Genomic DNA, 13,119 nt, shown 5'->3' with positions numbered 1-13,119 from the left:
ATACTATAGAATACTACTCAATTACAAAAAACAATGGTGATCTAGCAGCTCTTATATTATCCTGAATAGAGCTTGAGCCCATCCTTCGAAGCGAGGTATCACAAGAGTGGAAGAATAGGCACCACATGTACTCACCATGAAATTGGCACTAACTGATCAACACTAAGGTGCTCACATAGTAATAATATTCTTTGGGGGTTGGGGGGTGGGGGTTGGGTAAACTCACAACTAATGGATGCAGTGCGCACTGTATGGGGCATGGGCACACCTCTAGCCCTGGCTTGGGTGAGGCAAAGTCATTACTTGTAACCAAAATGTTTGTACCCCCATATCCTGAAAAAAAAAAAAAAAAAAAGAATCTGGACAATGAAAATGGTCCAGACAAGATGGGTGGCTAGCCTAGGGATGTGAGATCAAAGAAAATATTTTTCATCTTTAGGTTAGGACAGACTTGAACACATTTAGTGTTGACGAGTATCTTACTCCATTTTAGCTGCTGTAACAAAATAACATACACTGGGAAGCTTATAAGCAACAGGAATTTATTGCTCACAGTTCTGGAGGCTGGGAAGTCTAAGATCAAGACATTGGCAGATTGGTGTCTGGTGAGGTCCTGCTTTCTGGTTCCTCACATGGAAGGAACCAGAGAAGACAGCACCCTCTCTGTGTCCTCATACGATAGAAGGGGAAGGATTCTCCCTCAGGCCTTTTTCATAAAAGCACTAATCCCATTCATGAGGGCCCTTATGACTTAATCAACTCCCAAAGGCTCCACCTCCCAATACTATCACCTTGGGGGTTAGGATTTCAACATACGAATTTTGGGGAGAAACAAACATTCTGAACATAGCAATGGGAAAAAGCCAGAACATAGGACAAGATAGAAGATATAGTTTAAAGGAAATAACTGATGAAGGGAAATCTTGGAAGAAACAAAAAGGGATCCAAAACATGGGTAGACAAAACAAACAAACAACAACAACACAGGTATACTGACTACCTACAAGGAAACCTAGCTTTCACTGAGATGACAAAGAGGTAAGCTTAATGCAGATTCAGATTAAGTTTGTAAATTTAGGGGCAGGAAATTGTAGGAATTCTCTTCTGATGGCTGCCATTTTCTCTTTGAAGCAGGAATAACCTGCTAAGTGTATATGTATCTATGTGTGGGTGTCATAACAGGCTTAAGAAAAGTAGTGAAGGTTTGGCTCAGCTGGAGAGAAAGATAATACAGATTAAGAAGGATTTTTAAGCAATGATGGAGAATAACAAATGTGTATTTTATAGTAAAGTTGAACTGCTTTACAAAGAGATCTTCAAAATTCAGCAGCTTAAAAAAGACAGAAGTTTATTTTTCACTCTTGTAATAGTCCAAGGAGAATGCTCCAGGTCACTAAGGCACTCAGGTTCTTTTTATTTTGTTTTTCTGCCATTCCCTATGGTGTTTTCCTCATCTACATAGTTGAAGTTGGGTTGCAGGCAATTCCAGCTCTTGGGAAAGGCACAGACCTTGGAAGAGCACCTATATAAAATTTTGATGACCAGACCTGAAGTGGCACACATCATTTCTGTTCTTGTTCTGTTGGCAAGAACTTAGTCACTAGAGAGGCTGAGAAATGTAGTATCTGGCCATGGGCCCAATTAAAACTCTGTTATTATGAAAAAAAATGGAAGAAGAGATTTTGGTGAAAAATTAGTAGACTCCACCATGGCATGGTTGTATGCTTTTCTCTAGCAATATATACAACTGCTTAAATATAGGGGAGAATAAAAAAGGACAATTAGTGAATTCAGTAGTTTTCCCATATAACTAAATAACCAGAAATCTTAATGGCAAAGGAGTAATTTGAAGTGATAGACCACCATAATATATAGTCTGAATAAGAAAATGAATATAATAGTAGCTATCAGTTAACATTTACTGGTCACTTACTATGTGGCAGGTATTATTGTAAGTGCTCTAAATATATTTAGACTTATTTAATATTCATAATAACCATTTGTGGTACCATTATTCTGTTTTATAGTTGAGGAAACAAAGGCACAGAGAGATTAAGTAACTTACCCAAAATGACACAGCAAATTGGTGGCAGAGCCAGGCTCCAAGCTGGCCAGAATTAATATGGTTCCAGAGCCTACACTCATGACCACAGTATTATACTGCCTCAATGATAGCAGCTATTGTCTATTGAGTACTTACTCTATTCCAATAGCGTACTAATATTTCACATGCATTACTTTACCTAATCCCCACCAGAGGATTCTAAGGTAGGTATTACTTCTATTTTACATTTAAAGAGACTAAAGTATAGTTATTTACAACTTACTCAAGGTCATGTAGCTTATAAGAGAAACCAGGATCAAACCCAGATCTCTGTAACTTTAAAGCCTCATTTAATATTTTTAAATTTCTAAAGTTTTTTTATTGAGGAAGAATTTATAAACAGTGAAATTCAGCTATTCAATGTGTTTTGACAAATGTACACACCTGTGTAGCCAACAACCTAATCAAGATACAGAACATTTCCATTACTCCAGAAAGTTTTCTCCTACCTCTTTCAATTCTCTACCTTCCAGAGGCAATCACTGTTTTGGTTTCTATTATCATTGACTGTTTTTGTCTGTTCTTGAAGTTCATGTAGTAATTATTTTTATGTGTAACTTTTTTCATTCAGTATGTTTTTGAGATTTATCCATGTTACTGTGTAAAACAGTAATTCTTTTTTTTCCCCAGTATTTAGTTGTATAAATATATCAAGTTGTTTATTTATTCTTTTACTGATGGACATCTGAGTTGTTTCCAGTTTTTGGCTGAAAATGAAAAAAGGTACTATGAACATTAATGTGCAAGTCTTTTGGTTGACATGTATTTTCATTTCTCCTGGCTAAATACCTAGGAGTTGTATTGCTAGATCATTTGGTAGATGTATAATATTAAAAGGAACTGTCAAACAATTTTCCAAAGTGATTCCAGATGCTCACTATCATTTGGTGTTGTTAGTCTTTTTAATATTAGCTATTCTAGTAGGTATTTCATTGTGGTTTTAATTTTTATTTTCCTGATGACTGAAAATGTTGAACACTTTTAAATGTGCACATGACCATTTACACATATTCTTCTGTGAAGTGTCTCTTCAAGTCTTTTACCTATTTTAAAATTGGGATGGTTGTCTTTTTATTATATTTATAGTGAAGTCTTTATGAATCTTGGCTACATATTGTCTGTCATATATATTTATAGCTCTCACTCTGTAGTTTGTCTTTTCATTTTCTTAATGGTGAGTTTTGATGAACTAAGTTTTGAATTTTGATCAAGTCTAGTTTATTAACTTTTTCTTTAAAGTTAGTGATTTTTGGGTTGTAAGAAATCTCTGCCTACCCCAGGGTCATGAAGTTATTCTCATATTTTTCTTGTAGAAGCTTTATAGTTTTAGCTCTTACACGTAGGCCTAGGATCCATCCTCACCTAATTTTTATATATAGTCATGTTCCGTTTAACAACAAGGATACATTTTGGAAAATGTGTCCTTAGGTGATTTTGTTGTGTGACTATCATAAAGTGTACTTACACAAGCCTAGATGGTACCTACAACACACACAGGCTACATGGTATAGCCTATTGCTTCCAGGCTAAAAATCTTTACAGCATGGTACTGTAGTAAATACTGTAGGCACCTGTAAGACAATGGTAATTATTTGTGTATCCAAGTATTTCTAAACATAGAAAAGGTACAGTAAAAATATCGTATTATAATCATATGGGACCACCTTTGTATATGTGGTCTGTCATTGACCGAAATGTCACTATGTGGTGCATGACTATATAATATGAAGCAGGGATTGAAGTTCTTTTCTCCAAGTGTGCCATCATTATTTGTTAAAGACTTCCCTTTCAACATTGAATCACTTTGGTGCCTCGCTGAAAACCAGATAAATAAATATATACTCAAATATTATATATGTAAATATATATTAAATTATATACAAAATATAAGTATATAATCTACTCTCTTCTGTTGACATTTATGGATTCTCCTTTTGGTTCTGTTGATATTGTAACTTTATAATTCTTAGGTAGTGTAAGTCCTCCAAATTTGTTATTTTTCAAGATTATTTTGTCTACTCCAGATCCCTGACATTTCCAATTAAATTTTAGAATTGGCTTATTAATTTCTTTAAAAAAATACTTATTGGGATTCTATTTGGGTTTGCATTGCATCTACAGATTAACTTGAGAGAGAAATGACATCTTAACAATATTGAATCTTCCCATTCATAAACATGGTATATATCTAGTTAACCTTTTGTCTTGGCAATGTTCTATAGATTTTAGTGTACAGGCCTTCATGTCTTCCATTAAATTTATTCCTGAGTACTTTATGGTTTTTGATGCTGTGTAAATATTTATTTTTATTTTCTAGTTGTTGCTAGAAATATATTTAAGTTTTACTCATTGACCTATATCTTGTGAGCTTGCTTGCTCACTTATTAGTTCTAATAGTTTGAAAATTCCTTAGGATTTTCTACATATGTAATCATGTCATCTGTGAATAAAGATTTATGTCTTCCTTTATAATCTGTTGGCCTTTTATTTTTTCTTTCCATGTTGTATGGTATAGTAATGCCAGTAAAATACTGAAGAGAAGTCATGAAAGCAGATATCTTTGCCTTGTCCCTGATCTCTGGGGAGAAAGCATTTAATTTTGAACCATTTAGTATGTTAGCTATAGATTTCTCATAAGTGTTCTTTATCAGGTTGAAGATGATCCCTAAGCATTTCTAATTTGTTGAGTTATCATAAATGGGAGTTGACTTTTGTCAAAAGCTTTTTCTGCATCCATTGAGATTAATAAGTTTTTCTTCTTTATTTTGTTTATTCTGTGAGTTACATTAATCTATTTTTAAATATTTAGCCAACTTCAACTTACTGGGATAAGACCCACTTGGTAATTACGTAACACTCTTTTTGTAAATCTCTGGATTTGATTTGATAATGTTTTGTCAGGAATTTCTGTGTCTATGTCAGGTGTTGACAATTTTTTTCTGTAAAAGGCCAAATAGTAAATATTTTAGGCTTTGTGTCCAAGCAGTCTTTGTCACAACTATTCAGTTCTGCTGCTATAGTACAAAAACAGCCATAGATAATATATAAACAATTTTCAAAACAGGGACAGGCCACATTTGGCCTGAGGAATTTAGTATGCTACCTCTGGTCTATGTTCACAAGGGGATATCTTTTTTTCATATGATGTTCTTGTTAGGTTTTCATATCATGGTTATGTTGGCCCCATAAAATGAGTTGTGAAGTTTTTCTTCCTCCCTTATTTTCTGTGTTTCTGTAAAACTGATATTATTTCTCCTTTGAGTGTTTGCTAGCCTTTACCGGTAAAACTATCTGTACCTAAAGTATTCTTTATAGAAATGTTTTTAACAGCAAATATAATTTCTTTCACAGATAAAAGGATATTTAGGTTTTTTAGTTCATCTGTGTTAGTTCTGGCAAGTTGTGTTGTTCAAGAAGTGTTCCATTTCATCTAAGTTGTCAAATTTAATGGCATAAAGGTGTTCTTAACATTCCCTAATCATACTTTTAAATGTCTGTAGGATCTACAGTCATACCTCTCTTTCATTACAAATATTGGTAATTTGTATTTTCTTTCTCAGCTTGCTAGAGGTTTATCAATTTTATTAGTATTTTCAGTCAACCAACTTTTAGCTGTGTTACTTTTCTCTATTGTTTTCTGGATTAATGATTTCTGTTCTTACTTTCATTTTTCCTCCTTGTTTCTATTTACTGCAGATTTAATTTGCTCTTTATTTTTAGCTTCTTAAGGTAGAAATTAGGATCACTGATTTAAATCTTTTTCTTTACTAACATAAGCATTTAAAGCCATAAATTTCCCTCTACTGCTTTAGCTGTATCTCACAAATTTAACTGTTGTATCTTTATTACCAATCAATTAAAAATAATTTTTAAATTCCCTTTTTATATATCTTTGACTCATGAGTTATGTGGCAGGGTTGCTTAATATTTGAAGATTTTCTAGATATGTTATTAACTCTTACTTTAATTACATTGTGGTCAGAGAACATGTTGCAAGATGACTTCAGTCTTTTGAAATTCACTGTGACCTGAACTGTAGCCCAGCATATGGTCTATCAACATTATTGAAAAGAATGTATATTCTGTGGTTGTTGAGCATAGTAATTTTTAAATGTCAGTTAAGTCAAGTTGGTTGCTGGTGTTCAAATCTTCTACATCCTTACTGACTTTTTTGGTCTCTCATTTTTTCAATTACGGAAAAATGGAGGTTAAATTCTCCCACTATGATTGTGGATTTTTCTATTTCTCTCTTTCGTTCTGTTAGTTTTTACTTCACGTGTCTGAAGTCTGTTATTTGGTGTATATACATTCAGGAGTATGTCTTCCTATTGTCTGGGTCCTTTTACCATTATGAAACATCCTTCTTTATCTCTGGCAATACTCCTTTTTTTGATGTCTACCTTGTCAGATATTAATATGGCCCTGAAACTTTCTTATGCTTATGGTTTGCCTGATATATTTTTTTTCCATTCTTTTTACTATCAATCTATTGCTGTCTTTACATTTTAGGTGTGTCTCTGTTTCTAACTGGAATTCAGCCTTCTTTTGGATCATTGTTCCCTTATATAAGGCTTTTTCTCTGTCTGCTTTTAAGATATTCTATCTTTGGTTTTGAGGATTTTCACTACTATATGCCTAAGCAGGATTTTCTTTGTGTTTATCCTATTTAGGGTTTGCTGACCTTAGGAAATCTACAAGTTGTCATTTTTCACCAAATGGGGATAATTTCAGCCATGACTCTAACCACCTTTTTTCTTGCCCCTTTTCTCTTTCTTCTCCTCCTAATATTGTCCCACAGGTCTTGGATGCTCTTTTCATATTTATTCAATCATTTTTTTCTCTTTGTTTTTCAGACTGGATATTTTCTATTAATCTGTCTTCAAGTCAACTGATTGCTCCATCATCTCCAATCTGCTGTTAAGCCCACACTGGAAATTTCCTTTCCCTTTCCCTTTCCTTTTCCTTCGCCTATCCCTTTCCCTTTCCATTTTCTACCCCTTCCCCTTCCCCTTCCCCTTTCCCCTTCCCTTCTTTCCTTTCCCTCCCTCCTCCCTCCCACCCTTCCTTCCTTCTTTTCTTTCTTTTTTAATTTTATGCCTCTTTATCCAGAAGCACGTACTGAGAATTTTAAAATTTCAAGGCCGGGCGCAGTGGCTCACGCCTGTAATCCTAGCACTCTGGGAGGCCGAGGCGGGTGGATCGCTCGAGGTCAGGAGTTCAAGACCAGCCTGAGCAAGAGTGAGACCCCGTCTCTATTAAAAATAGAAAGAAATTATATAGACAACTAAAATATACATATACAAAAAATTAGCCGGGCATGGTGGCGCATGCCTGTAGTCCCAGCTACTTGGGAGGCTGAGGCAGTAGGATCGCTTAAGCCCAGGAGTTTGAGGTTGCTGTGAGCTAGACTGACACCATGGCACTCACTCTAGCCCGGGCAACAGAGTGAGACTCTGTCTCAAAAAAAAAAAAAAAAAAAAAAAAAAAAAATTTTCAGATATTGTACTTTCTGTTTCTAGAATTTACATTTGGTTGTTTTATAACAGTTTCTATTTGTCTGCTAAGATTCCTCCCCATCTGTTCCCTCATTATGTCTATCTTTTCCTTTAAATCCTCAAATGGTTACAGTAGTTATATTAACAGTCTTTGCTAATTCTAACACCTGGGTTAAGACTCAAACTAAGCAAACCAACTAAACAAAAATGGAAATAGGAAATCAGGAAAAGTAAATGGTAAGGAAAAATAAGTTCAGTTTTAGAAAAATTTAAAGTTTTCTTTTTAAAAAATATCTATAGGATATCCAAGGAACTGTCTGGTCAACAACTAAAAATACAGGCAATATACTTAGTTCAACTTAGCCAATATACTTAGGTCAACAACTAAAAATACAGGCAATATATTTACTTCAAATCTCAGCTTCTATACTTATAAAGCTACATGACCATGAGAAAATTACTTAATCTGGGTCTTTTTCTTCTATAAAAACATCATGATAAACAATAGATGCAACTATGTCAATCAAGTGGAATGAGGAAAAGATCAAACAAAATAATAAGTATGGAATATAAGGAAACAGCATTTTCTTAATGGGTAGGTAGTATAAAGGTGTTTTGTTTGTTTTTTTTTTTAAGGCCAGGGAAAGGATTTGAATATATATATATGAATAGAAAGAGTCAAAGGGATGAGGTTTGAGACATAAGAAAGAAGTGGGAGAAAACTGGAGAGAAATAGGCCTTTTGAGATAGGAGGGAAGAAAAAATATGAATGCACACTGCTAGAGGTAAGTCTAGAAAGATGAAAGATATTGAGGAAGAGTGTACCTGAAGATCTCCTATGTAGTATGTGGCAAAGTTATTCCTTGAGTATGGGAGATGGAGTAAAGAGAGTGGTTGAAAAGAATAATAAATGATTAATATACTTGCAATGAGGTAGGGAAAGGAAGCTAAAAGGAAGAGGTTAAAGTTTGCTAAGAATTGTTAAGAGTCCAACTCAGATTGGAAACTATAAATTTATAAAGATATCCAGTGTATATAGTGACTCTACTCATTAATGATCAGTTCTCCATGAATAAGAAGTCACAAGGCATGTGGTAGAAAGACAAGCGGCAAGGGAAGTAAGGTTGCTGGCTGGGAAGACTCAATCAGTAACTTAACTCTTAAGGTTAAGTCACTAGAAAATAGCAACAAAAAGATAAGCTTTATTGTACTTCTGACAAATAATTATAAATTCTGAATTAGTATCATTGAAATAGTATTACTGATATATTAATGGCTTTAATGTTTAACTGTCAGAAAAGATTAACTACATATTACTTTCTAAGAATATATTTATATTTCACAAATTCAATATTTGTTATAAAGACATAAAATCTGAACTCTTAAGAGATTTTTAAATTTGAAGGCTTAAATCAGTCATCTTGATTGTGCTGTGTTATTTCTATTCTACCGTAGAGCTACCATGTATAAATGGAGTCACTAAACCAAAGTCCATCTCTTGATGCTTACAACAAATCAGTTTCTTTTTTTTTTTGAGACAGAGTCTCGCTCTGTTGCCCGGGCTAGAGTGAGTGCTGTGGCATCAGCCTAGCTCACAGCAACCTCAAACTCCTGGGCTTAAGCGATCCTACTACCTCAGCCTCCCGAGTAGCTGGCACTACAGGCATGCGCCACCATGCCCGGCTAATTTTTTCTATATATGTTTTTAGTTGGCCAGATAATTTCTTTCTATTTTTAGTAGGGACAGGGTCTTGCGCTTGCTCAGGCTGGTCTCAAACTCCTGAGCTCCAGCGATCCGCCTACCTCAGCCTTCCAGAGTGCTAGGATTACAGGCGCCCGGCCACAAATCAGTTTCTTTAGAACATATAATTTTTATTCTTGTGTTAAATAATTCTACCTGTAAAACAGGAATGATAATAGTATCTACTTCATAAGGTTGTTATGAAGACTAAATGAGTTAATAAATATAAACTGTCTAGAATAGTCCCTGATAAATAGTAAACCCTCAACAAAAGTCAGCCATTATTACCATAATTATAAACCTGTGGCAGAATGACTTTTAAATTCCCATTAGTAATTTTAAAAATTAAGTGCCATTAGAAAATAAGCAAATAAATGATAGTCTGGCAATTTAAATTATTTAGTGTACTTATGGATTTTAACGATTTTTACATAGAAAACAATTTAACAATGATTTTTACATAGAAAACAAAGAAAAGTAGCAACTTTAAACCAAAATGCATTAAATAAAATGAATTAACTTTCTCTAAAAATAAAATTTTTAGAAGGGCTTTCTTTAAAAATATTGAAATATAAAATTTATTCAAAAGCAATAAAATAACAGATTCTATGAAGCATAAGCTACATATAGTAAGGAAATACAGCACAGTACCAAAAATTCCATTTTTCCATCATATTGATATCTTCTTTTAATTACAAATTTTCTCCCTGCAATAATGCAAAATAGATTAATACTTGTAATATTCTTATACTGATTTAGCATTAAAAATCCAATATCATAATCAGGAGAATAACTTAAAGCAAGAGTGGGAAATAGTCAACTGAAAAATGTGAATCAGAAAAAGTCAATAATGGACCACATGGATATAAAAAGCAAATAATTCTGGTTTGCGGAGGTGGGTGTCTAAGTGTGAGGTTAAACTAAAGTGGTTTTAAAATTCAAAACTGGGAACATAAAAATAAGATATTTAGATATCAGTGTCATGGTTTGATTGAAGGCATATTAAACAAAGATGAATGGCTACATGAAAGTCAATGAAAAAGGGAGTGAAAAGAAGAAAAAAATGGAGAAAAGACAAAAGAGAAATGTTTGCATGTAAAAGCAGCCAACACAGAGAAGTAGAAAAATAGAGGGAAAAGGCTCAGGAGATTTTTTAAAAATATGGGTCAGGATGCCTGGATTCCTTATTATCTCAGGACTCTACTCCAACAGCTGTCCAGTGTTGGTGAGTCCAGTGGACTGTATCTCTGTGAAAAACACAATTTTGCCTTTTTGTAATTCTATCTGAGCAAGTTGGAAGTTTAATTAGCTTTCCAATGAACCAAATTTCTGCATTCAAGTCTTAGCTACATTTAAGTGTTACTGTGGCTTCAAAGAAGCTATGGATTCTGAAGTTGTGGGTTTTGATTGAGTTGACTGTTTTTAAAAAACTGTTTGGATTTTAATTGTGATGCAGAAGTTATAGTAATAAACATTTGGTTTTGTACAGACATTATTTCCACTCTGGTGGATGAGCTCAATAAAGGTCATATACTCTCGCCCCCTCAAAAAAGGGTCAAATCTTGGCCGGGCGCGGTGGCTCACGCCTGTAATCCTAGCACTCTGGGAGGCCCAGGCGGGTGGATTGCTCGAGGTCAGGAGTTCAAGACCAGCCTGAGCAAGAGCGAGACCTCGTCTCTACTAAAAATAGAAAGAAATTATCTGGTCAACTAAAAATATATATATAAAAAAAAATAGCCAGGCATGGTGGTGCATGCCTGTAGTCCCAGCTCCTCGAGAGGCTGAGGCAGAAGGATTGCTTGAGCCCAGGAGTTTGAGGTTGCTGTGAGCTAGGCTGACGCCATGGCACTCACTCTAGCCTGGGCAAAAAAGCAAGATTCTGTCTCAAAAAAAAAAAAAAAAAAAAGGGTCAAATCTTCTTGTCATGCCTTTGTCCTTACTTTGGCGATGAATTTGAAAATGTTATCTTGTCCATTGTTTAAGAGTCCTTTAGACAAATTGGCTGACTAGTTAAATGGTATTCAGACCCAGTCACCTGGTTTTACTTTTTTTTTTTGAGACAGAGTCTTGCTCCGTCACCCCGGCTAGGGTATAGTGGTGTCATCATAGCTTACTCCAACCTCAAACTCCTGGGCTCAAGTGATCCTCCTGCCTCAGCCTCCCAGAGTGCTAGAATTATAGGCGTGAGCCACAGCACCTGGCCTGGTTTTACTCTTGACAGAAGTGAAACTCACACCATGCATCAGAAACAAATGTAATATTTGAGGACACCTTCAAATCAAACTTTTAAACTTCAGTCACTGACTATACCACAGAAAATAATTATTTAACAGAACAGATTAAATCTGAATATGGCAGATAAAGACAGTTACAAAAAATTCTACTAAAGGCAAATGTGGCAGTGAAAGACTTAAGAGCATGATAGCTAGCGCAAAAAACTCTGTGGCGCTCCTGCTTCCCTTGGTATCCTAAACTCTTGCTTATGTTCATTAATGGTCAGTCTAGGGCTGCTCTGGAGCTTTTGCATGAGCAACCATGAAAAGAGACGAGTAAGGAACTGGGTAAATATCAGACACATCTCACCCCCAATCAGACAAATTACTTTATGACATATTGGGTTTCTTCATAACATTTCATTTAAAAAAGTTTCTTTGGCTTAAAAGAGTTCAAAAATCCTGCTTTTAAATTGGAGACCAAAACGATGTCATACTTAAATGGTGGGTGAAATATGCCGAGGACCAGAACTAGCCTGTAGATTGAGGCTCTACATTCCAGTTTAACACACTGACTGCCACACTAGAAAAAAATTTTTTTCCTTGGAGCCACGGTGTTTTATTACAAAAATAGAATAAAAACTTTGAAAACAAAATGATCCTTTCTAAATTAATGAAAAATTGGTTATTTTTTTGTTGTTTTCTGTGAGCGAGTTATATGCAACTTGAAAAATAGTTCTCATGGCTCCCAAGGTAAAGAGATGTGTGAGTTACGTACGTATGCTTCACGAGGCCCCAGGCTCAAAACTAGCATGAGTGAAATACAACTCACATGGTGGTTAATAATGTAATTGAGGCTCATGAGCTACAAGAATTTCATGTAAGCTTAAAGTTATAACTACTTACTGTGGTGAATGCATTTAAAACTCAGTACAGTATCACTGGCAATAAACAAAACTATGAGCATAGAATGTAACTTGACTCGATTTTAAGAATACAGTTCTTTTAAGTTTAACAACTGGCTACAGTATTTTGGATATTTTAATTTGGCACTGAATTTCCATGATAATTGAATAGAGGTGAAATGACTTGGAATATTCAAATGCATCTATATATTCCAATGACCTATAGAGTAAGAAATCATTCTCAGTTGTGTAGTTAACTTTTAAGTCCAACCCTTGGTAACTGACTAACCAATTGCAAGATCAAACTGCATAATTAGTACTAAAGAAAATACAAATATAATTATGCAAACAATATAGCATAGTGGTTAAGGGCAGGGACTCAGTTTCCTAATCTATATAAGGAAGATAAAAACAGTACCCACTACAATAAAAGAACTATAAGGTACTATTAGTTGGTACTATTAGCTTAATAATAGTACCTTTCACAGGTAATATCACAGGGCTATCATAAGGATTAAATGAATTAATTTATGTAAAGCATTTAGAATAGTGCCTGGCATATAGTAAGGGCTACATATTGTTATGATCCGTTGCATTCTGTCATTATATTTATCAAATTTATTCTGTATAAATTAGGTTCTATTTTTTTTTTTTTTTTTGA

The 13,119-nt window shown here is 34.5% G+C and overlaps 1 protein-coding gene across 3 annotated transcripts in view; it reads right to left on the bottom strand.

The window, feature by feature from the left end:
* Positions 1-9,779: 9,779 nt before the first annotated feature.
* The window catches only part of CCDC18 (coiled-coil domain containing 18), a 93,648-nt gene continuing 90,308 nt past the window's right edge, over positions 9,780-13,119 (bottom strand). For all 3 annotated transcript variants that reach the window (XM_069478220.1, XM_069478222.1, XM_069478221.1), the window contains one exon: positions 9,780-10,047. In XM_069478220.1, the coding sequence (XP_069334321.1) occupies positions 10,033-10,047 (15 nt within the window). In that variant the 3' untranslated portion in view covers positions 9,780-10,032. The remainder of the gene's footprint in view (positions 10,048-13,119) is intronic.

Source organism: Eulemur rufifrons, chromosome 8 (assembly GCF_041146395.1).
Source record: "Eulemur rufifrons isolate Redbay chromosome 8, OSU_ERuf_1, whole genome shotgun sequence".
Lineage (NCBI taxonomy): Eukaryota > Metazoa > Chordata > Mammalia > Primates > Lemuridae > Eulemur > Eulemur rufifrons.
This window is presented reverse-complemented; position numbering and strand designations above follow the sequence as displayed.